General features: G+C 37.7%; 5 protein-coding genes across 10 annotated transcripts; 2 read left to right on the top strand and 3 right to left on the bottom strand.

Moving 5' to 3' along the window:
* Nucleotides 1-1718: 1718 nt before the first annotated feature.
* LOC147944671 (uncharacterized) lies at nucleotides 1719-3979 on the top strand. Its single transcript, XM_087451015.1, has one exon. It carries the CDS (start codon nucleotides 1719-1721, stop codon nucleotides 2709-2711), a length of 993 nt encoding a protein of 330 aa, XP_087307141.1. The 3' UTR covers nucleotides 2712-3979.
* Nucleotides 3980-5702: 1723 nt separating this feature from the next.
* LOC104789580 (uncharacterized) lies at nucleotides 5703-7178 on the bottom strand. The gene is made up of 2 exons (XM_019246026.2): nucleotides 6572-7178; nucleotides 5703-6466 (listed from the first exon to the last, which is right to left on the bottom strand). Exons 1-2 carry the CDS (start codon nucleotides 7025-7027, stop codon nucleotides 5801-5803), a joined length of 1122 nt encoding a protein of 373 aa, XP_019101571.2. The 5' UTR covers nucleotides 7028-7178; the 3' UTR covers nucleotides 5703-5800.
* A 4231-nt stretch (nucleotides 7179-11409) lies between these two features.
* On the bottom strand, nucleotides 11410-13657 carry LOC104789579 (cytochrome P450 81D11-like). The gene is made up of 3 exons (XM_010515252.3): nucleotides 13111-13657; nucleotides 12261-12647; nucleotides 11410-12171 (listed from the first exon to the last, which is right to left on the bottom strand). The coding sequence occupies exons 1-3, from the start codon at nucleotides 13615-13617 to the stop codon at nucleotides 11557-11559; spliced, it is 1509 nt and encodes a 502-aa protein (XP_010513554.1). The 5' UTR covers nucleotides 13618-13657; the 3' UTR covers nucleotides 11410-11556.
* Nucleotides 13658-15032: 1375 nt separating this feature from the next.
* LOC104789578 (cytochrome P450 81D11-like) lies at nucleotides 15033-17439 on the bottom strand. The gene is made up of 3 exons (XM_087451016.1): nucleotides 16904-17439; nucleotides 15863-16246; nucleotides 15033-15784 (listed from the first exon to the last, which is right to left on the bottom strand). The coding sequence occupies exons 2-3, from the start codon at nucleotides 16226-16228 to the stop codon at nucleotides 15170-15172; spliced, it is 981 nt and encodes a 326-aa protein (XP_087307142.1). The 5' UTR covers nucleotides 16229-16246; nucleotides 16904-17439; the 3' UTR covers nucleotides 15033-15169.
* Nucleotides 17440-17830: 391 nt separating this feature from the next.
* Nucleotides 17831-19790, top strand: LOC104787576 (uncharacterized). Of its 6 annotated transcripts, none has more exons than XM_010513185.2 (6): nucleotides 17852-18023; nucleotides 18153-18223; nucleotides 18601-18682; nucleotides 18799-18957; nucleotides 19046-19109; nucleotides 19192-19790. In XM_010513185.2, the coding sequence occupies exons 4-6, from the start codon at nucleotides 18907-18909 to the stop codon at nucleotides 19521-19523; spliced, it is 447 nt and encodes a 148-aa protein (XP_010511487.1). In that variant the 5' UTR covers nucleotides 17852-18023; nucleotides 18153-18223; nucleotides 18601-18682; nucleotides 18799-18906; the 3' UTR covers nucleotides 19524-19790. The 6 variants fall into 6 exon arrangements, 3 of the variants coding, with proteins under 3 accessions (XP_010511488.1, XP_010511486.1, XP_010511487.1); XR_015557648.1 differs by lacking the exon at nucleotides 18153-18223 and having other exon boundaries at nucleotides 17886-18023; nucleotides 18799-18856; nucleotides 18941-18957; nucleotides 19224-19790; XR_015557646.1 differs by lacking the exon at nucleotides 18153-18223 and having other exon boundaries at nucleotides 17886-18023; nucleotides 18799-18856; nucleotides 18941-18957; nucleotides 19221-19790.
* Nucleotides 19791-22396: the final 2606 nt, after the last annotated feature.

The raw sequence follows: 22396 nt of genomic DNA, 5'->3' as shown, positions 1-22396 counted from the left end.
GTATTGGTTTTTTATCGCGCCAACCCCTCCAGGACAACGAATCCCCTAGATAGGGAAACTCCAAAAAACCACAATCTCGTATCATTCCATTGAAAGAAAGGAACGTAGCTGAATGGCGAAGCTTTCCTCCTCGTTTTTCATGGTTCCCCGTCAATTCATTGAAATCACCAACAATAAACCAGGGAGATGACCGAGTGGAACCAATCCTTACTAAACGTTCCCAAACCAAATCGCGGTTTTTAGGGACAGGGTCCCCATAAACAAATGTTAAGTGGATTATGCGTCCTTTAAAAACCGCTTCAACGTCAATTAATCTATTAGACTCAAATAACACTGTGACCTGGAAATCATCTTTGTTATAAAAAAGAGCCAACCCACCACTACAACTAATCGGGTCAATAGTTTTTAAATTCTTATAGCCAAAGTGACCAATAAATTTTTCCAAATGAACTGAAGACTGTTTTGTTTCCATGAGAAATAAAAAATCTGGCCGGTGCTTTGTCTACAAATCTCTGAGATTTCCAATTGTAGCCTTGTTGCCCAAACCTTGGCAATTCCAACTAACAATATTCATTTAAAAAATATATATGATTATCCGGTGATGAGTAACCACCTACGCCAACCTCCTCGAACCCTTGAGAAGATAAACGGAAAATTATCCCAAAAACAAATCCAATACACAACATAAAATATGAGAGACCCAAACTCAAAGAGCTGATAATTGACCCAAACACAGCATAAGTGAAGAATCGAATATGAGAGACCACCGCAAAGCCAAGACCAGAAAGAAGGCCCATAAAATCTCCTAGCCCAAAAGAAGGGAACAACCATAGTCCCACACCAACGAAAAACCAAACAATAAAAAAGGACAATAAACCGTGAAATAGCAAGCATAAATTTGCAAGCAGCATCATGGAGAGGGAAGAATAAATTTGCAACCTGCGTACAAATGGCCAGTACTGATTCAAATCCGAGAGACCAAACAAGAGCCAACACCGTACAGTGAAAAGGAAGGGTGACAAAGTTTTATTAATTCTGATACAAAGAGGATCCATTGAGCAAAAACAAAACAGGGACATTCTAACCCCAAACACGGGAAGGAAATCGAAAAAACAACATCGATCATACGGATCAACTGTTGACAACTTATTCCATACCAAAAACTTGAAAAAAGCAGGAAAAACAAAGAAGACCAAACCGAAGCCTGATCCCAAAAGAAAAACCAGGACCGAGTCAGGAAGATAGCAACCTCACCCCCTTGCCAACCCTTACGCACTACACCCATCAATTAGCTGAAGAGCCTGGAGGCTTTCCTCCCTGGTGAGAACCGGCTCGCCCCTGCAGTCCAACACCCTTGGTGGCCACCTTCTTACGTGGTGAAGTTAAGGAATGCATATTCCTCTTCTTAAGGCTAACCCCCGGTAGAACACCCTTACCCTTAGCCAGCTTGGGCCGAGGAGGTTGAACCATGTCCCCAACTTCCTCACCGTGTGACTTATCCTCAGAGGAGCCCTCTGCAGCCTCGCTAAGCATCCCAGCTGAATCTTGATCAGAGCCAGCCACCACAATGTTTCCCTCCTCTGCAGAATGCACCACTTCATTCGATAATAGTGCATCCACTTCATTCGATAATAGTGCATCATTTATTATCATGTGCAGATTTAAATTTAACAGATGATGAGAAGAAGAATTATACTCTCCACGAGATTGAAGAAGTGATGTTAAGCAATGGTGGAACTCAAAAAGCATTCGACGAGATGCTTAAGCCAACTAACAACAATGTTGATCATTCCAACCGTCTCATTACAGAAGAGAAGAACTACAATCGGGATTATTTGAAAGAAAAACATGATGAGTGGATAAATAAGATGACTTCAGAACAACGAGCAATATATGATGAGATAATGGGGGCTGTTTTGAAAGATGATGGAGGAGTGTTTTTTGTATATGGCTTTGGAGGAACTGGAAAGACTTTTATGTGGAAAACTCTGTCTGCTGCTATTAGATATAGGGGATTGATAGCAATTAATGTTGCATCAAGTGGTATTGCGTCTTTGTTGTTGGAAGGTGGGAGGACTGCACATTCAAGGTTATGTATCCCTATTAACCCTGATGATTTTTCAATGTGTAATATCAATCCTAATTCAGATCTTGCCAATATGTTGAAAGAAACATCTCTTATTATATGGGATGAAGCACCAATGATGAGCATATATTGTTTTGAGAATTTGGATAGAAGTTTGTCAGATATTATGAGAAACAGTGATAATAAGCCGTTTGGTGGAAAAGTTGTTGTCTTTGGAGGTGATTTCAGACAAGTTCTTCCTGTTATCAACGGTGCTGGTAGGGCTCAAATTGTTCTAGCATCTCTAAATTCATCATATCTTTGGGAACATTGTAAAGTTCTAACCTTGACAAAGAACATGCGTCTTATGTCTAATGGAGTGTTGGAGAGTGAAGCAGAAAGTATAAAGGAGTTTTCAGAATGGATATTATCTGTTGGTGATGGGAAAATTGCAGAGCCAAATGATGGGGATGCTCTAATTGATATTCTAGATGAATTTCTAATAAAAAATGTTGATGATCCTATCGACGCTATAAGCAGAGCCGTTTATGGAGATTTGTCCAAGTTACATGAGCAAAAAGATGCAAAGTTTTTTTCAAACAAAAGCAATCTTATGTCCAACAAACAGCGATGTTCATACTATTAATGAACGATTGCTTGAAAAGCTCGAAGGTTAGTAAATATTTAACAGTTTTGAATTTCACTTTGTTTGACATACTTATATATGTTTAATATGTATTATATGTCTGTCAATACAGGAGACGAAATGGTGTACTTAAGTGCTGATAGTATTGACCCTCAGGATAGCGAATCTTTAAACAACCCTTTTTCAGTTCTGATTTTTTGAATAGTATCAGATTATCAGGATTGCCAAACCATAGTCTACGTCTTAAAATAGGTGCTCCTGTTATATTGTTGAGGAATATAGATCCTAAAGGTGGTTTATGCAATGGTACTAGATTGGAGATTACTCAAATGGGGAATAATGTTTTAGAAGCTTGCGTAATTACTAGGGATAGAGTTGGAGACAAATTTTTGATTCCAAAGGTCTTAATAAAACCATCAGACACTAAGTTGCCTTTTAGGATGAGGAGAAGACAATTTCCATTAGCGGTGGCTTTTGCAATGACTATAAACAAGAGTCAAGGACAATCACTAGAAGAAGTTGGATTGTTTCTTCCTCGACCTGTGTTTTCTCATGGACAGCTATATGTGGCGTTGTCAAGGGTCACGTCAAAGAAGGGCTTGAAGTGCTTATCGTAGATAAAGAAGGGGAGCCCAAATCGCAAACAATGAATGTTGTGTTCAAGGAAATTTTTCAGAATCTTTAGATTTAAGGATTGCTTGTGAGAATATTTCTGAATCTTAGAAAATATTTACCTACTTTAAATGGTTTTCAATTACGTGTTTAGAAAATCTCTAAAAAAGAATTTGTAGGTAAGTGTTAATATTTGATTTATGTTTCAATCTCTATATATCCGCAAACAGTTTTAAAGAGATTTCTACATCTTGATACTAGAACCGTAATAACTATAATAGTATAAATAGATATATAGACCCGCCGTTGATTCATAAAAAACACTATGGAAAAAAACAATTTAAACTTTTTTACTTCTTTATTTATTAGTGATCTCTGCTAAATTCGAAGAGGAAAAAATGAAAATCAATCAAGATACAGTTTTTAGGGCTTGGTTTGATTTGAATGTTAATTGTTTAGAGGCTAGCAGAGCCGGCCCAAAGGCCAAGCCCATGAAGCATGAGCTTGTGGCCTTATTTTCTGCTGTGTATTTTATATATAACTTTCGGCCTTATTTTCCAAAAAATGTGTTTAGTCTAGTGGCATTTGTTTTTGTTAGTGGGAATGAGTTCATGAGTTCGATTCTGACTAATAGCAAAACAGCCCTTTTATTTTAATTTGATTGTGGCCTTTATTAACTTAGGGACGGCTCTGGAGGCTAGACATCTTACTTTCAAGGAAATTTCTCAATATTTTTCATGGAACGAGGAATTAATCAAGTTTGAAAGGAAGAAGGTATGCTGCTTCTAAATGTTTTACGATGTCAATGTTTTTGTTTTTACTTATTCAAAGTTCTCTATCATTATAAACACACATCATAGATAGTAGTTACACATTAGATGGACAACCAAACCACATTAGATTGAATAAGTTGGGGTTCCAGAAAACATACCTTTTATATATGAGTTCTATCAATCATTATGAATCTTCTCACCCTTTTGTAAATTGTAATTACTTGATATTTAGCAGCTAACCTACTAGAATACAACAACTGTAGTCAGCATTTCAATTCACATAAGCAATAACTTATAGCTATTGTAAATTAACCAATTTCCAAAGTACTTATCTGATTGTTATTTATCTCTTTTGCAATCAGTAACCCCCTGGATTCGAAACAAAGATACCTTTGTTAGTATGCTGCTTCTAATTGTTTCAGGATGTCAATGTTTTTGTTTTTACTTATCCATCTTGAATAAAATTTTAATATAATTAACTTATTCATAGTTATCTATCATTATAAACACACACAATAAATAGTAATTACATATTACATAGACAACCAGACGACATTAGATTGAATCAGTTGGGGTTCCAGAAAACATACCTTTTAAAACTAACTTTAGATATGAGTTCTGTCATTCATGATGAATCTTCTCATCCTTTTGTAAAGTGTAATTACTTGATGTTTAGCAGCTAACCTACAAACATACAACAACCGTAGTCAGCATTTCAATTCACATAAGTAATAACTTATAGCTATTATAAATTAACCAATGTCCAATGTACTTATCTTTTTGTTATTAATCTATGTTACAGTCAATAACCTCCCTGGATTCGAAACAAAGATATTAAGTCCTTGCAATTAACTTTGTATATTGCTACAGATTATCTTGAATACGAGAAAAGGTACCGTTCGTATGATTGTGATATCACAAAGCGGTTTTCTCTAAATCCATGAAATAAACAACAAAATATCAGCAATTTGTTAATAACAGTGGAAATTAGAATCAAATTTATCATCTATAATATAACAAAGCCTCTAAATTAACCAACTAGAATTGGAGAGTATGAACAAAAATAGATTGGGGTCGAATTGTACAGCTGTTAGATGCTGCACATCGTGTAATTAAACATAATTAAGAAAGATTTTAAAATCAGCTTACCCACATGATCGATTTGTAGAAGGAATTAACAAAATCAAAAATTCTCCGGCTGAACCCAATCTTTGCATGTGCATCTCCATCATAAGTATCCCGAAAGCATCTTTTCTTTTTCGTTTTTTCGCTTTTTCATCAGGTTGCTATAACAGATCCATGGAGAGTTACATGACGGAAATTGAGATTAAGAGAAATTTTAGTATCAACTGAAGATGAATCGACAGAGGAAGAAGATAGAGAGAGATGAGTTAAGACAATCGAAAAAAAGAGGATGTTGTTGTTTGTTCTTTCTATTTTTACATTTCCGAAATAAAACAAATTTTATTCTTTCACTGTTTTAGTAAACAGAAAAATAAAAAATAAACAGAAGGCCTTATCGGGCCCAAACCCAATATTTTTTGGAATCAAAATATAGCCCATTATAAATGAAATATTTTGTCTCAAACTTAATCTTATACATAAATTTATGAAAAATACTAAATAGTAATTATATAAATACATACACTTAGAAACTAAAATATCATTTACATAAATTTTTTTTTTTGTCAACAAAAGATTAGCTCAAACGAGCCAATTTGGTGGAAAATTGTTTACATACAAAACATGATGCGGAGAGGTACGCGCTTGGCGTGCCAGAGAGTCCGCACTTACATTTGCGTTTCTAGAAATAAAAGATACGGAGAAAGTCAAGAATTCTGTCCTGTCTACCTTGATGTCGTCTAGGTACGCCGAGAAAGCTGGCCAGTCCGAAGGAGAAGACACCATCTTCACCAAGTCTGAACAGTCTGTGTAGAACGCCACATCTCTGAAGTCATGTCCGATCATACACCGCATTGCCCAAATGAAAGCTTCTACTTCAGCATGCAAGGGAGAGAAACTTCGTCGAAAATTAGTAGCTCCTTTTATCAGCGTTGGGTCCTGGACCGATGAACAAACCCATCCTGCACCAGCAAGCGGGTCACTCGGTTTCCAAGATCCATCTACTAAACAGCGATACCCTGTAAAAGATGTTGGAAGATTTACGGCGGGCCTCCTCTGACCGGGCTCTGGTGCGTTTACGGCTGAGGTCAAATCCATAATATCACCCTCCAACTGCGCATGTTGCCATGTCATAGCCTCACCTTCCGCGACCAAAACAATTTCCTCGGGCCGCTCGTCAATATTTTCATAGACCCGTGCATTCCGAGCTTTCCAAATATACCACATAAGCCAGGGAAACGTTGAAACCTGAGATGTTGGATTATTTTGACCCAAAAAATGATCAACATTTGCAAACACGGACTCTGTGGGGAAAGAGTTCGGCCCCACCGGTACATGTGCTAGAGCCCAAACCTGGCGAGCTGGAGGACAAACAAAAATGGCATGATTTATTGTTTCCTCCTCAGCACCACACCGAACACATCCCGGATCGCACGCAATGCCCCGCCGTGCCAAATTCGCCGCAACCGGGATACACCCTGATAAGACCTGCCACATAAAATGTTGAATTTTTGGTGAACATGGAACCCTCCAAACACTAGCCAGTAGGGAAGTAATCTCTGGACCACATCCAGAAGCCTGAAAAGTCCGAGGAACTTCCTGACGGGCCAAGTGATAACCAGACTTCACCGTATACTTTCCCGTTTTTGTAAAATGCCAACCGAACTGGTCAGCATTTTGATTGCTACGTAAAGGTATCGCCCTTATCAATTCAACATCCGTCAGATCGAAAAGCTCATTGAGCAAGTCCAAACGCCAAGTATTTGTTCGATGATCAATTAATTGAGTCACGGTTAGATTGGGGTCCATATGCGGGCCCGTGCGTAAAGCTGGTCTCGGGCATTGAGCTGGTATCCAGGGATCATTCCATACTGAGATGGATTCCCCGGTGCCAACCCTTTTAATAAGTCCTTTGTATACTAGAGAGCGAGCGGAACAAATACTCCTCCACCCATACGATGGAGAATAGGACCGAATTGGATCCAGGGGGTGAGTATTCCTATAGTACCTACTTTTAAAAACCCTAGCAAAGAGTGAGTCCGGAACCATAATTGTTTTGCCAACAGAGCCGAGTTAAAATCGTCTATGTTTCTCAATCCTAGCCCTCCCAACTGCTTACTAACACATAATTTGTCCCAAGCAAGCCAATGCATGCCTCCCGTCTGACCATTAGAACTCCACCAAAAGTTAGCCACTGCACTCGTGAGTTTGGATGTAATTGTCTTCGGTAATCGAAAACAAGACATCACAAACGTTGGAACAGCAGTCGCCACCGATTTTATCATCACCTCCCTTCCCCCTTTTGAAAGCAGTTTTGCTGTCCAACCATTCGTCCTACTCTGCATCCTATCCTGGACAAAGGCGAAAACTTTCGTTTTAGCCCCACCCAAACTCTCCGGTAAACCGAGATATGAGCCCATGCCACCCAAATTTGTAATCCCAAGGACCCCCTGCATCTCTGCTTTTGTAACCTCATCAACCTTGTGACCAAACTGTAATGAAGATTTTGCAAAATTTATTTGCTGTCCCGAAACCGACTCCTACTGTTTTAAGATATCCAAAATAACCTTACATTGATCCTTATCAACCTTGCAGAAAAATAGACTATCATCTGCGAACAACAAGTGCGTTATCGGCGGGCATTTATTCGTCACTTTTATCCCTTTAATAAGTTTATCCATCTCTGCTTTCCGGATATTAGCTACTAAAACTTCCGTGCATAAAATAAATAATAAGGAGATAAAGGATCTCCCTGGCGTAAACCCCTCTCCGGGACTATCAATCCATTTGGTTGGCCATTCAAAAGAACTCTGTACTCAACCGAAGTGACACAGAACATAATCCAAGAAATTCATGTTTCCGCAAACCCCATTTTCCGAAGGATCTCCTCAACAAAAGCCCACTCAACCCTATCATATGCCTTACTCATATCGGTTTTAATCGCCATAAATTTCCCTTTACAAGACGGGTTTGTACGTAGCCCGTGAAACATCTCCTGAGCAATCAGTATATTATCTGAAATCAGCCGTCCGGGGACAAAGGCCGATTGAGTCTCAGAGATAAGACCCGGTAAAACCCTCTTCAAACGCTGGCACAATATTTTTGAAATAATCTTATATCCCACATTACATAAACTAATAGGACGTAAATCTGCCATCCGGGTTGGCTTTGCGACCTTAGGAATTAGGCAAATATGTGTTCTGTTTAAACTCTTATCAAAAGTACCCTCCTCAAAAAACCTAGTTACCAAAGACACAAGATCCGTTTTGACGACCCTCCATGCTTTTTGGAAGAACAGAGCTGTCATCCCGTCAGGGCCAGGGGCTTTATCCGGATACATCATAAATAAAGCTGCCTTAACCTCAGCCTCTGTGACCGGGCCCGTTAACATCCCATTATCATCATCCGTAATAACCGTTTTTACCTCCTGTAATGCTTCCTCAAAGTTTACCGGGTTGATGGATGTAAACAAATCCTCAAAGTATGAAACCGCAGTGTTGCAAATATCTGCATCTTCCGTAGACCAAACATTATTTTTGTCAAAAAGACCTGGGATCCGGTTACAGGCCCGCCTCTGCTTCGTTTGGGCGTGAAAATACTTTGAATTTTTATCTCCCACCCGCATCCACTTACTCCGGCTCTTTTGATACCAGTAAACCTCTTCATCTCTATAAGCCTCGCGTAAGCTTCTATGTAAATCCGTGATGACAGACGGAGGAGTGGAATCATCCGCCTGAGCCATATCCAACTGCCGTTTAAGATCCTCAATTGTATCCCTACCAAAAGGGACTTGTGTCTTGCGCCATCGAGAAATCGCCTTTCGACAATTCACAATTTTTCCCACAAAGTTAAAAGAACCCTCTGCTCGGTCCCCGTCCCAACCCGAAGAAATCGCCTCCATCAAACCCTCCTTACCAACCCAGCGACGGTCAAACATGAAATTCCTTCGCCCCCGCGGCCTTTTCGCTCCAATGTTAACCACAAGAGGCTTGTGATCAGATGCGATCATAGGCAAATATTCTGTAACCGTGTCAGGAAAAAGTTCATGCCAATCTTCATTCCCTAAAGCCCTATCCAACCGACATCGTATTGGTTTTTTATCGCGCCAACCCCTCCAGGACAACGAATCCCCTAGATAGGGAAACTCCAAAAAACCACAATCTCGTATCATTCCATTGAAAGAAAGGAACGTAGCTGAATGGCGAAGCTTTCCTCCTCGTTTTTCATGGTTCCCCGTCAATTCATTGAAATCACCAACAATAAACCAGGGAGATGACCGAGTGGAACCAATCCTTACTAAACGTTCCCAAACCAAATCGCGGTTTTTAGGGACAGGGTCCCCATAAACAAATGTTAAGTGGATTATGCGTCCTTTAAAAACCGCTTCAACGTCAATTAATCTATTAGACTCAAATAACACTGTGACCTGGAAATCATCTTTGTTATAAAAAAGAGCCAACCCACCACTACAACTAATCGGGTCAATAGTTTTTAAATTCTTATAGCCAAAGTGACCAATAAATTTTTCCAAATGAACTGAAGACTGTTTTGTTTCCATGAGAAATAAAAAATCTGGCCGGTGCTTTGTCCACAAATCTCTGAGATTTCCAATTGTAGCCTTGTTGCCCAAACCTTGGCAATTCCAACTAACAATATTCATTTAAAAAATATATATGATTATCCGGTGATGAGTAACCACCTACGCCAACCTCCTCGAACCCTTGAGAAGATAAACGGAAAATTATCCCAAAAACAAATCCAATACACAACATAAAATATGAGAGACCCAAACTCAAAGAGCTGATAATTGACCCAAACACAGCATAAGTGAAGAATCGAATATGAGAGACCACCGCAAAGCCAAGACCAGAAAGAAGGCCCATAAAATCTCCTAGCCCAAAAGAAGGGAACAACCATAGTCCCACACCAACGAAAAACCAAACAATAAAAAAGGACAATAAACCGTGAAATAGCAAGCATAAATTTGCAAGCAGCATCATGGAGAGGGAAGAATAAATTTGCAACCTGCGTACAAATGGCCAGTACTGATTCAAATCCGAGAGACCAAACAAGAGCCAACACCGTACAGTGAAAAGGAAGGGTGACAAAGTTTTATTAATTCTGATACAAAGAGGATCCATTGAGCAAAAACAAAACAGGGACATTCTAACCCCAAACACGGGAAGGAAATCGAAAAAACAACATCGATCATACGGATCAACTGTTGACAACTTATTCCATACCAAAAACTTGAAAAAAGCAGGAAAAACAAAGAAGACCAAACCGAAGCCTGATCCCAAAAGAAAAACCAGGACCGAGTCAGGAAGATAGCAACCTCACCCCTTTGCCAACCCTTACGCACTACACCCATCAATTAGCTGAAGAGCCTGGAGGCTTTCCTCCCTGGTGAGAACCGGCTCGCCCCTGCAGTCCAACACCCTTGGTGGCCACCTTCTTACGTGGTGAAGTTAAGGAATGCATATTCCTCTTCTTAAGGCTAACCCCCGGTAGAACACCCTTACCCTTAGCCAGCTTGGGCCGAGGAGGTTGAACCATGTCCCCAACTTCCTCACCGTGTGACTTATCCTCAGAGGAGCCCTCTGCAGCCTCGCTAAGCATCCCAGCTGAATCTTGATCAGAGCCAGCCACCACAATGTTTCCCTCCTCTGCAGAATGCACCACTTCATTCGATAATAGTGCATCCACTTCATTCGATAATAGTGCATCATTTACATAAACTTCTTAATTAAATTGTGCAAAAAAAATTAAGAGCAAATTTATAATATAAAATAAAGATTAGGTACCTAGGTTTTATATTTAACAAACAACCAATTACACTGTTCAACTAAAATAATACAAAACACACTCAAACAAAGATTTAAACCCGCAGTACAGCAAAACAACAATACTATTTAGCATAAGAAAAAAATTAAAACAATATATATTAATACATTTACATACATTTTACTAATATATACATAGAGATTTAAACTTAATTAATATATTGTTGATAAAATATAAATATGATTCGACCCGCGGTGTACCGCAGGTTCAGACCTAGTACATACATATATTTGGCTGTATTTTAAATTTATAGACTTTGATCTAAATCTTTGATCTAAAGATTTTTTAAAATTAGTTAATTTTTTTTTGGTGGAATTTTAAAATTAATTTATTGTAATGAAATGATATGTAGTAATCAAGGTTTAAATATAAAGAAATGAATAGGATTTTCTGCAACAATTCAACCCACTCCAACACATACACACATGACTGCTGCCTACATAAAGTACATGTATAAGCTTAGCATTTACAAAAGTCTCTACAATCAAGGAGACTCATGAAGACTCATGAAAGATTTTACCAACTAAGGCACGTGCTCTGCACATGGCGACCAAGGGCCTAGCTTTAGGCATTGTGAGTCCTCCACCTTCAGTCATATCCACCTTTTCTTTTCCAATCTTCTCCCATTCAAAACATTGAATCAGACACCCAAGAGTTAAACTTACTAGCCGTTGAGCTAATACATACCCCGGACACGCCCTCCTTCCTAACCCGAATGCCATTAGTTTATGACTCTCTCCTTCTTTCTCGAACCTCTCTGGCTTGAAACTCGTGGGATCATTCCACAGCTTAGGATCTCTGTGTATAGCCCACACGTTCACCAATAACATCGTACCACTCGGCATGTCGTATTCCCCTACTTTACAGTTTACTGATGCGACATGAGGGATCAACAATGGCGCCGCGGGGTACATACGTAACGTTTCAGAGACAATCATCTGAAGATAAGGAAGATTTGAGATGTCTGATTCTTCCACAAGCCTGTCAAAACCAACTTTACTGTCGATTTCATCTCTCGCCTTGTTTAGTACATCCGGATGGTTCAGTAGGCTTGACAATGCCCATTCCAATGTTACCGCTGATGTATCCGTCCCCGCCACTATAAGAGACTGCACCTTGCACGTATACACAAGAAACTTAAATATTGACTAAACGACTAATGAATTAAAAAAAAAAATGCCCTTATTTGTTTACGTACGATTATAGTTCCTTTAATGTTGCGGTCCGTGTAGTACTCAGGTTGAGTTTCTTGCAGCGAAAGCAAGTGATTGATCATTGTGTTCTCCTTCTTCTCCTTTTCCACTCGTTTCTCATCGACCCATCCTTGGAAGAACTCATCAAGCCTGCTAGCAATCTTCTTGATCCGTGTCTCAAAATTTGTGATATATCTCAAGACCGGTAAATAATCAGCAACGTTTCCAGCACCAAAAGAACTCACAGCCTCTGAGATAAGCTGCCGCACGCGTTTAGCCTCTGGATCATCCTCTAAACCGTCTCCGTAGTAACATTTTCCAGCCACCATTCTAGTAATGTTGTTGAATGTTAAGTCAGATAACATTGATATCATCTCAACCTTTGCAAATTCCTGCAAAATTTATTACAATATAATACCTTATGTTCAATCGATAACAAAAATCATAAAAGTCAACCTTTAAACAAAGACGTAACCAGAGATTACTATTATTATAGAAAATTAATGCATGTTATGATGTTAAAATAATTTTTGGCATTATTATAGGTAAAATTTCTGAATTTTGTCATTGATTCATTTAAGTTAACTATCAGTTCCCTTGGGAGAGGTGATTCTCGCCTCAAACGTGAGAGATATATGAAGCAAAGGCCCCAAACAAATTAGAATAAATATATTGTTACTAAAAGTAGATTTTGCAATAACATATATACTAAATTAGTAATAAAGGTCTCAATTAATTTCAAAAAGACTGTTAGTAATTTTTTACCGGGAATAGACTGTTACTACAAGTAAACTTTGCCAGTAGCATAAAATAATCCTAACGTAGCAATCCGAGTATGAAGTCACAGTCACTTACGAGATTAGAGTTTCGTGACATACGAACTATAAGTCGCCGGATCTCCTCACGGCGGATAGAGGAAAAGCTGTTAAGCCTGTGATTCGAAAAAATCTCGACGGCACCAATACGGCGGAGATTTCTCCAATGCTCACTATACGGAGCTGAGACCATGGTTGAGCTGCCGTACGAGATGTGTTTCGAAGCAATCGAGTTCGGGCGGTTCGCGAGAACGATGTCGTTTTTCGTAAAGCATTCTTCGGCGATCGAGTGTGAAGAGACGACGAAAACGAGTTTGTTTCCAAGACGGAGGGAGAAGATCGGAGAATCGTTTAGTGATTGAGATACGGAGAGGAAAACACGGTGGAGTGGTGGTTTGAGGAGGCGGAGGTGACCGATGATTGGAAGTGAGAACGGTGGAGATGGAGGAAGGTTTTGTTTTGGTTTGAGTTTCTTGATGAGGAATGTGAGAGTGAGGATTAGGATCAGTACTGTGAAAACTAGGGTTTGAGCTTCTTCTTCCACCATTGTTGATTAGAGAGTCTTGCTTTGATTATGAATTGAACATACATCAGAATTTAAAGACTCAGCTCATAACATTATTATTTTAAACGAAAATAACACTACTTACGTATAATATTTTATATTGAAAGACTAAACTCATACGTTATCTTTTTTGGTTAAATTATCAAATTATTGTTATTAGTCGTCTATGAAAAAAATATTTATTTTTATTAACAGATGACCCAACTTACAACTATTTATTGACTTATTTTCATTTATTAATTGGGTTACAATATCAATCACATGCATGCCCATCTACATCACATTAACTTATTTGAGTTACATTTAAGATATCTTCTTTAACGTTTCCTTAATGACATTAGCGAATAATCTCAGTATTCCAACTATTAATTATAAAGTGTGAAATAACGTAGAAACTATATATCTTAAATGGAGCAACGAACATATAGATGGCACACAGTATATAGAATTGATGTTGTAACTCGAATGAAGTGTCAAGTAAACTCTTTTTTTTTGTTTGTATATGAATTTAGTCTAACATAGATGGCATATATACATGGAATTGATGATGTAAGTCGAATAAGTTGATGTCAAAAAAAAAAGTCGATAAAGGATTTTAAACTCTTTCTTTATTAAAAAAAAAAATTTAAAGCTTTTTTTAAAAAAAGTCACTAAATATTTTAATATGTTCTTATATTATAAATTTTTAAAATAAATTTTTAAAAATATTTGGCATTTTCTCTTGGTGATGACACATATCTTCATTTAGTTCCACTTAGTTTTTTTTTAAAAACCATAAGTTTTAAATAATTATGTTTATCTTAATTCCAAAAAAATCGAGATTGACATAGTTTTTAATTAAGGTATTTTTTCAAAACTTACAGTTTAAAGATCATGCTATCTTAATTCTAAATAAATCAATTTTTAGTTCACTTGACACTTTATTTTTAAATCTAATTTTCTATTAAAAAAAATTCCAAAAATATTAGCACATAATTGATTAAATTTCAACTCGTTCTTTTTATCTCTAATTAATCTCTCGACAAGCTAATGTAAAAGCATGTAAAAAATGACCAAATAACTAGCTCTTTTGAGTTTTTAATAAAATTATTCACAAAAAAAAAAAAAAAAAAAATTGATTAAATCTCATCAAAATATTTGGGGAGGGAGGAGGAAGATAAATTCTACAACTTCCTCATTTTAGTATGCGCAAATTTACTATTATTCTTCTTTTTTCCTCACTTCATCTTAGTTAGTATAGCTCTTTCATAAATAACATTCTAAACCCATGGCCATAAGTTCTATATAATTTGTTGTTTCTTTAAACACAACTACCTCTCATTACTACGAGATATAAACAAATTATTCGTCTTAAATTAAACAAAAGAAATTTGTCATGATTAGTAAGAGCTAAAGGATTATATATGGCGAAACTTAGAAGGTGTTTTTCATTGGTAAATTTTCACAGAATTAGAGTCTAATCGCAATCCACTCCAACACATACAGACATCACTATCGCCTAAATACATGTATTTTAATTTACTAAATTCTACAATTAAGCAGACTCATGTATGATTTCACCAACAAAGGCACGTGCTCTGCACATGGCTGCCAACGGCCTAGCTCTAGGCATTGTGAGTCCTCCACCTTCAGTCATATCCACCTTTTCTTCTCCAATCCTCTCCCATTCAAAACATTGAATCAGACACCCAAGCGTTAAACTTACTAGCCGTTCAGCTAATACGTACCCGGGGCACGCCCTTCTTCCTAACCCGAACGCCATTAGTTTACGACTCTCTCCTTCTTTCTCGAACCTCTCGGGCTTGAAACTCGTGGGATCATCCCATAGCTGATGATCTCTTTGTATGGCCCACACATTCACCAATAACCTTGTGCCACTCGGCATATCATAACCTGCCACTTTACAGTCTTCTGATGCGACATGAGGAACCAACAATGGCGCCGCGGGGTACATCCGCAACGTCTCAGAGACAATATTTTGAAGATAAGAAAGATTGGCGACGTCTGATTCTTCCATAAGCTTGTCGAAACCAACTTTATTGTCGATTTCATCTCTGGCCTTTTTTAGTACATCCGGATGGTTCAACAGGCTTGACAATGCCCATTCCAATGTTACCGCTGAAGTATCAGTCCCCGCCAGTATAAGAGACTGCACATTGCACGCATACACGAAAAAATTGAACAATGACTAAATAAATCGACTAATGAACTAAAAATGGTTACTTACGATTATAGTTCCTTTAATGGTGCGGTCCGTGTAGTACTCAGGTTGAGTTTCTTGCAGAGAAAGCAAGTGATCGATCATAGTGTTCTCCTTCTCCTTTGCTGCTCGTTTCTCATCGACCAGTCCTTGAAAGAACTCATCAAGCCTACCACCAGTTTTCTTTATCCGTGTCTCGAAATTTGTGATATATCTCAAGACCGGTAAATAGTCAGCAACGTTTCCAGCACCAGAAAAACTTACAGCCTCTGCGATAAGCTGGCGGACGTGTTTAGCCTCTGGATCATCCTCTAAACCGTCTCCGTAGTAACATTTTCCAGCCACCATTCTAGTGATGTTGTTAAATGTTAAGTCTGATAATATTGAAGTCATCTCAACCTTTGCAAAATCCTGCAAAATTCATTACAATATACACCTTAATTATGTTAAATTAATAACGCAAATCATAAAACACAACTTATAAATACTAGACTGAACCAATTATTATTATTATTATTATTATTATTATTATTATTATTATTATTATTATTATTATTATTATTATTATTATTATTATTATTATTATTATTATTATTTAAAATTTTCGAAATGGTAATAACGTACGTAATCCCAGTAATATATAATATTAATTGGTAGGAAAATTGTCAAAAACTTTTTTCAATTTTCCTACCATTTCGAAATTACCTAAGAATTTTCCTACAATTTGAGATTTTCTACTAAACATTTACTACGACTTACGACTTGCTTAAGTAGGAAAACGGTAAAAAAAAAAAAAAAACAGACTTTGAGAAAACTTTCAGAAAAACTTACCGGACACAAATAGTCAAAACAATGCCAAAATTCAGAAACCTTAAAAATAATTGAGTTTATGTGTTAAGCCCCAAATGGGAATGATTCCGACTATTCTGGTAGATTTATGAGCTGAAAGACGTGAACTCTCACATGTTTTTTTTTTTTGGTAACTAAAAGTTGATAACATATCTCCTAAATTAGTATTAAAGGTCTCAATTACTTTCATAAAAACTCTATGAGTAAGAGCTCACTTACAAGTGAAGAGTTACGTGAGAGACAAACTATAAGACGTCGGATCTCGTCACGGCGGACAGAGGTAAAGCTATTAAGACGGTGATTCGAAAAAATCTCCACGGCGCCGATACGCCGGAGGTTTCTCTAATGTTCACTATACGGAGCTGTGACAATGGTTGAGCTGGCGTACGATAAGTGTTTCGAAGCAATCGAGCTCGGGCGGTTCGCGAGGATGATGTCGTTCTTGGTAAAGCATTCTTCGGCGATCGTGTTCGAAGAGACGACGAAAACTAGTTTGTTTCCAAGGCTGAGGGAGAAGATCGGAGAATCGTTTAGTGATTGAGAGACGGAGAGGAAAACGCGGTGGAGCGGCGGTTTGAGGAGGCGGAGGTGGCCGATGAATGGAAGTGAGAACGGTGGAGACGGTGGAAGGTTTTGTCTTGGTTTGAGTTTCTTGATAAGGAATGTGAGAGTGAGGATTAGGATCAAGACTGTGAAAACTAGGGTTTGAGCTTCTTCTTCCACCATTGTTGATTTGGGTTTTAGAGTCTCTCCTTAGAGCATTCCCATCGGTATAACTGATGGGATCTCTTTTATCTTGTTAATAATAAAATTAAATAAAAATAAAGTTTTTATCTACATTCAAGTAACGCTTCTCTGTTGCTCAAGATAATTATTTCTTTTTAATATTATTATATATTTAAATAATAAAATTGGAAAAATAAAGTTACACATCATGTCTGATAATCGATGCTATCCTTGCTGAGAGAAAGACGGTTTCTCAGTTTTTCTGTTTCTTTATTATTATTTTTAATTAATTTTTAATTGAAGGTATTATTTTTAATTTTTATTATTATTTTTAATTGAAGGTATTATTTTTAATTGAAGGTATTATTTTTAATTAATTTTTAATTGAACTGTCACTGGAAATGCACTTCTTTCTCACTCAGAGACACCCACGTGTCAATAATGCATTGTCTTTGTTCTGTTGTTTTTTTTCTTTCTCTTTTCTTCATTTGTTTCTCTCTCTCTCACGAATGAACGATGAAAAAAAACCTCTTCACATGAATCGATTTATCAAAAGGGAATCAAAATCAAGGAGAAGAAACCAAATCGGAAATAGCAGCAGAAGACACTATAGGTAAGCAAAGAAAACAACTTCTTTTCCTCATATTCATTTGATGTCGAAATCTATTATAGAAAAGCCCTTTGTTAATTGGATCGAGTGTTCCAATTTGATGTCGAATTTGATTATGTGAACAAAATCTAGGAATCGATTTTGAGTTTTTTTTCGAGTTTGAAGTCAGAGGAGAAACATTCTCATGGGTATCTTAGTGGAAGGTTTGTGATTCTGAGACTTGTATTTGCTTCAGCTTTGTGTTTACTGCGTCGTCTAGTTTAGATTGTGGTTTATGGGTTTTCATTTCATTAGGTTGCCTTAGATAATTTATGCTTTGTCAGTGTTCAAAAGTTTGCGACTCTCAGTTTGGTCTGACTCAAAATAAAAGAAGTGTGACAAGTTAGAATGATCAAGTTATTAGTTTGTTACATGACATTGTGCTAGCCTTGAGTTTCTGAATTAGTTTTGTGATCATCGTAGCTGCTTTCCATTCGAGATGAGCTTTTCATCGCAGCTGCATGGTATTGATCATGCTTGTGTTCATGATTTATGGCCTATTTTGGGTTATAATATAATAATTCTAATTGCACAACTGTAGAAGGGTTTTGATGGCTGATGCTATGATTTTGCCTTGCGGACACACTTTTGGAGCTGGAGGAATAGAATAAGTTAAACAGATGGTACAGAGTTTCCTTTCTTCCTATCACAATCTCTTCTTTTGCTCTCTGCTTTACTTTTTGCTTTTATCTCTTTCCCTTTGCTTATTTGAAATCTGTTTTTCGTTTTGTGCTCTTAGAAAGCTTGATGTACATGTTCACAGCCCGTCTCTGAAGACTCGATAACTCCAAATCTCTGTGAGTAAAATCACTTGTGTTCATGATTTGGTATTTGGTTGTCTCAGCGGATGTCTTGTAATCATTCCTCATTTGCTGTGGCAGATCGAGTTATAATAAAGGTCAGTCCTTTCTTTTAATTCCCTGCATTTTTTTCTTATAATGGAAGAGTGCGCGAGTTGTTAACCGTTGGAGTAAAACATGAATCAGGGAAATAAGAGGACACCACCTCGTTTCGTTGGCCGTGAAGCTGTTGTTAGACCTCAAGCTGCAGGTATTTCAGAATTTTACATTTTTTTGTGGCTAGGAGTTTTGTCATAAGGGATGAAAGCTCCATGAGTGTTGGGTTCTGATAGACTTGATTTGGACGTATCATATGGTGAAGAAGGACGAAAACATAAACCGGCTTGAAAACAATCTCGAAGAAGCTGCTAAAGACTTGGCTACATTACCAAAAGTGTTGGAGGAAAGAGAAGAGATGTGGAAGGAAGTGAAGGAACGCAGAAAGCAAAACATGGATTTGGAGTCAGAGAAGGACATGTTGAAGAGCAAGGTAGAGAAACTGGAAGAGGACACACTCTTTAAGAAAGGTCAGATCACGATACTAAAAGACACGCTTGGAAGCAGGCATTTTGATCTTCTTCTCTCCAGTCCTGAGTTCTCATATAATGATTTCTTAGTCTCATAAGACAACACAATAAATAAAATGTATATATAGTTGTCTGTTTCTCGTATTCTTGTTTCTATCTTTGTTACAAAATACATGCATAAGCAGTGGGATTGACTCTATTAGAGTATGACCGGTTATGAGCTTTGGTTTAATAGGGTTAACTTCGGTTATTAAGATTAGCTGATTAGTCTAACTATAAAGACTGATTTAGTTAGTTAATTGTGGTTAAGCTTTTGTAACAAACTTTTATCGTTTGATTAATAAGAAGAATCACGTTTCTCTCTTCTTCTTCGATCTTCGTCTCTCCTCCGTCGTGTCTCGAGTTTCTCCAATTAACCGGAGTTTATTATGGTATAAGAGCTACTCAATTGAGTCTCGATTGCTTCTGCATCTTACGCGACGGAGATGAGCTTCCCAGTTAATTCTTGTTTTCGATTTGTTCAGCAATTTTTCGCCGTTGTGTGCGATTTTCTCATAGGAGTTTTCTCAATTTTCTGATTCTTTTGATTCTCTTTTGATTGACCTCAGTGAGTACGAATCTTGTTTTTGATTTTCTCTTTTTGTCTCATTTTCTTTGGATTTCTCGTTCTTGTTTTGAGGATGAGTACTTATGGCAATACGAATGCTCCGATGAATGTTCAACCGCAGTATCAGACTGATCAATATGAGCATCCCTATCATCTCCATAGTGCGGATCACGCAGGACTCGTTCTTGTTTCTGATCGTCTTGTTACTGCTTCGGATTTTCCCTCTTGGCGTCGCTCGATGTGGATGGCTCTTAATGTCCGCAATAAGCTTGGATTCATCAATGGTACGATCTCGAAACCTCAGGAAGATCATAGAGATTTTGGTGTATGGTCTAGGTGCAATGATATTGTATCCACTTGGTTGATGAATTCTGTTGATAAGAAGATAGGTGCGAGTTTGCTTTTCATTCCTACTGTAGAAGGGATTTGGAAGAATATACTGTCTAGGTTTAAGCAAGATGATGCACCTAGGATTTTCTCTATAGAACAGAAACTTAGTCAGATCGTTCAAGGATCAATGGATGTCTCTACATATTATACGGCTTTACTTACTTTGTGGGAAGAACATAAGAACTATGTAGAGCTTCCTGTTTGCACATGTGGTCGTTGTGAGTGTGATGCAGCTGTAAAATGGGAAAGGTTGCAACAACGAAGTCGTGTGACCAAGTTCTTGATGGGCTTGAATGAAGGTTATGATCAAGCTAGATGCCATTTACTAATGCTCAAGCCGATACTTACTATTGAAGAGGCTTTTAACATGATCACACAGGATGAACGACAGGTTGTAGTTAAACCGACGACTGGTATTGAAAGTGTTGCTTTTCAGAGTGTTGCTTCTATGAATGAGGCTGAGAGTGCCTATGTTGCTGCCTACAATACAGGGAGGACTATACAGAAACCTATTTGTTCTCATTGTGGTAAAGTTGGACACACTATTCAAAAGTGTTACAAACTCCATGGATTTCCACCAGGATATAAGACTAATGCTGCAGGATACAATTACAGACCTCCAACGATGCCAAATCAGTTTCAGCCTAGGATGCCAACGATGCAGTCTCAACCACAGATGTCTCAAAATCCTAATCAAATGGTGCCATATGCGAATTCTATGCAAAAGGCAAATGCAGTGGCTCAGGTTTATTCTGAGACTGGAACGTTTCCAACTGAAGATGTGTCGTATGGTTATGTTTCTAACCAATATCCGCAGTTCATGGTTCCTAATGGTGTTCCTTCAAGTTTACAAGGTTTTACCCCACAGCAAATTGATCAGATGGTTTCTCAATACAAGGGTCAAGTTCATGTTCAAGAGCCTATAGCTTCGTCTTCTGGTTCTAGTATCCCTAGTGCTATGGCTACAATCTCTGAACATGGTTTGATGGCAGCAACTTCTACCTCTGGTATCACTTTCCCTTTTCCTTCGACTTCTCTTAAATATCAAAACCATATTTTAACTTTTCAAAATCATATTCTTTCTTCTTTACAACAACTTATACCGCATGATGCTTGGATTATAGATAGTGGCGCTTCTAATCATGTTTGCTCTAATCTAGCTTTGTTTACAGACTTACGACCTGTTACAGATATTACTGTGACATTGCCAAATGGTACTAGGGTCTCTATCACTCATATAGGGACAATTCATATTTCTCCAAAGTTGATTTTATACAATGTTTTGCATGTTCCTGATTTCAAATTTAATTTGATTAGTGTAAGTAGGTTGGTTAAAACATTGTCTTGTTCAACACATTTCTTTGATAATTGTTGCTTGATTCAGGAACTTTCTCAGGGCTTGATGATTGGGAGGGGTAGAGTCTTTCAAGACCTTTACATTCTAGCTACTAAGAATACTTCCCTCTCGCCATCTTTTCCTGCAGCATGTTCTTTCTCTGCTTCTGTGGTCACTGATGATTCTCTCTGGCATCAACGTCTCGGACATCCGTCGCATCTAGTTCTTCAGAAACTTGTTAGTTTGATTCCTTCATTGAAGAATTCTTCTTTGTCTTCGCATTGTAGTATTTGCCCTTTAGCTAAACAGAAAAGACTGGCGTATGTTTCGCATGGTAATATAGCTGATAAACCTTTCGATTTAGTCCATCTTGATATATGGGGTCCTTTTAGTATTGAGTCTGTAGAAGGTTTTCGTTATTTTCTTACTTTGGTCGATGATTGTACTCGTACTACATGGGTTTATCTCTTAAGGAATAAAAAGGAAGTTAATACAGTTTTCCCAGTTTTTCTTAAACATGTTAAGACACAATATGATAGCATTGTTAAGGCCATACGATCTGATAATGCACCAGAATTAGCATTCACTGACATTATTAAAGAACATGGTATGATTCATTATTTTTCATGTGCTTACAC

The sequence above is a fragment of the Camelina sativa genome, chromosome 5 (genome assembly GCF_030686135.1).
Source record: "Camelina sativa cultivar CO46 ecotype springtype chromosome 5, ASM3068613v1".
Lineage (NCBI taxonomy): Eukaryota > Viridiplantae > Streptophyta > Magnoliopsida > Brassicales > Brassicaceae > Camelina > Camelina sativa.
Note: the sequence above shows the minus strand (reverse complement) of the source record. Positions and strands in the feature narration are given on the sequence as shown.

Excerpts from the sequence above, each read along its gene's own strand:
- LOC147944671 (XM_087451015.1), top strand. The coding sequence starts at position 1,719 with ATGTTAAGCAATGGTGGAACTCAAAAAGCATTCGACGAGATGCTTAAG.
- LOC104789580 (XM_019246026.2), bottom strand. The coding sequence starts at position 7,027 with ATGGACCCCAATCTAACCGTGACTCAATTAATTGATCATCGAACAAAT. Across the intron at positions 6,467-6,571 it reads TTTGTCCTCCAGCTCGCCAG|GTTTCAACGTTTCCCTGGCT; the intron begins GTTTGGGCTCTA and ends CCAACATCTCAG.
- LOC104789579 (XM_010515252.3), bottom strand. The coding sequence starts at position 13,617 with ATGGTGGAAGAAGAAGCTCAAACCCTAGTTTTCACAGTACTGATCCTA. Across the intron at positions 12,648-13,110 it reads TGTCACGAAACTCTAATCTC|GAATTTGCAAAGGTTGAGAT; the intron begins GTAAGTGACTGT and ends TAAATTTTGCAG. Across the intron at positions 12,172-12,260 it reads ACATTAAAGGAACTATAATC|TCTCTTATAGTGGCGGGGAC; the intron begins GTACGTAAACAA and ends TGCAAGGTGCAG.
- LOC104789578 (XM_087451016.1), bottom strand. The coding sequence starts at position 16,228 with ATGACTTCAATATTATCAGACTTAACATTTAACAACATCACTAGAATG. Across the intron at positions 15,785-15,862 it reads CCATTAAAGGAACTATAATC|TCTCTTATACTGGCGGGGAC; the intron begins GTAAGTAACCAT and ends TGCAATGTGCAG.
- LOC104787576 (XM_010513186.2), top strand. The coding sequence starts at position 18,907 with ATGTCTTGTAATCATTCCTCATTTGCTGTGGCAGATCGAGTTATAATA. Across the intron at positions 18,958-19,045 it reads CAGATCGAGTTATAATAAAG|GGAAATAAGAGGACACCACC; the intron begins GTCAGTCCTTTC and ends AACATGAATCAG. Across the intron at positions 19,110-19,191 it reads TGTTAGACCTCAAGCTGCAG|ACTTGATTTGGACGTATCAT; the intron begins GTATTTCAGAAT and ends GGGTTCTGATAG.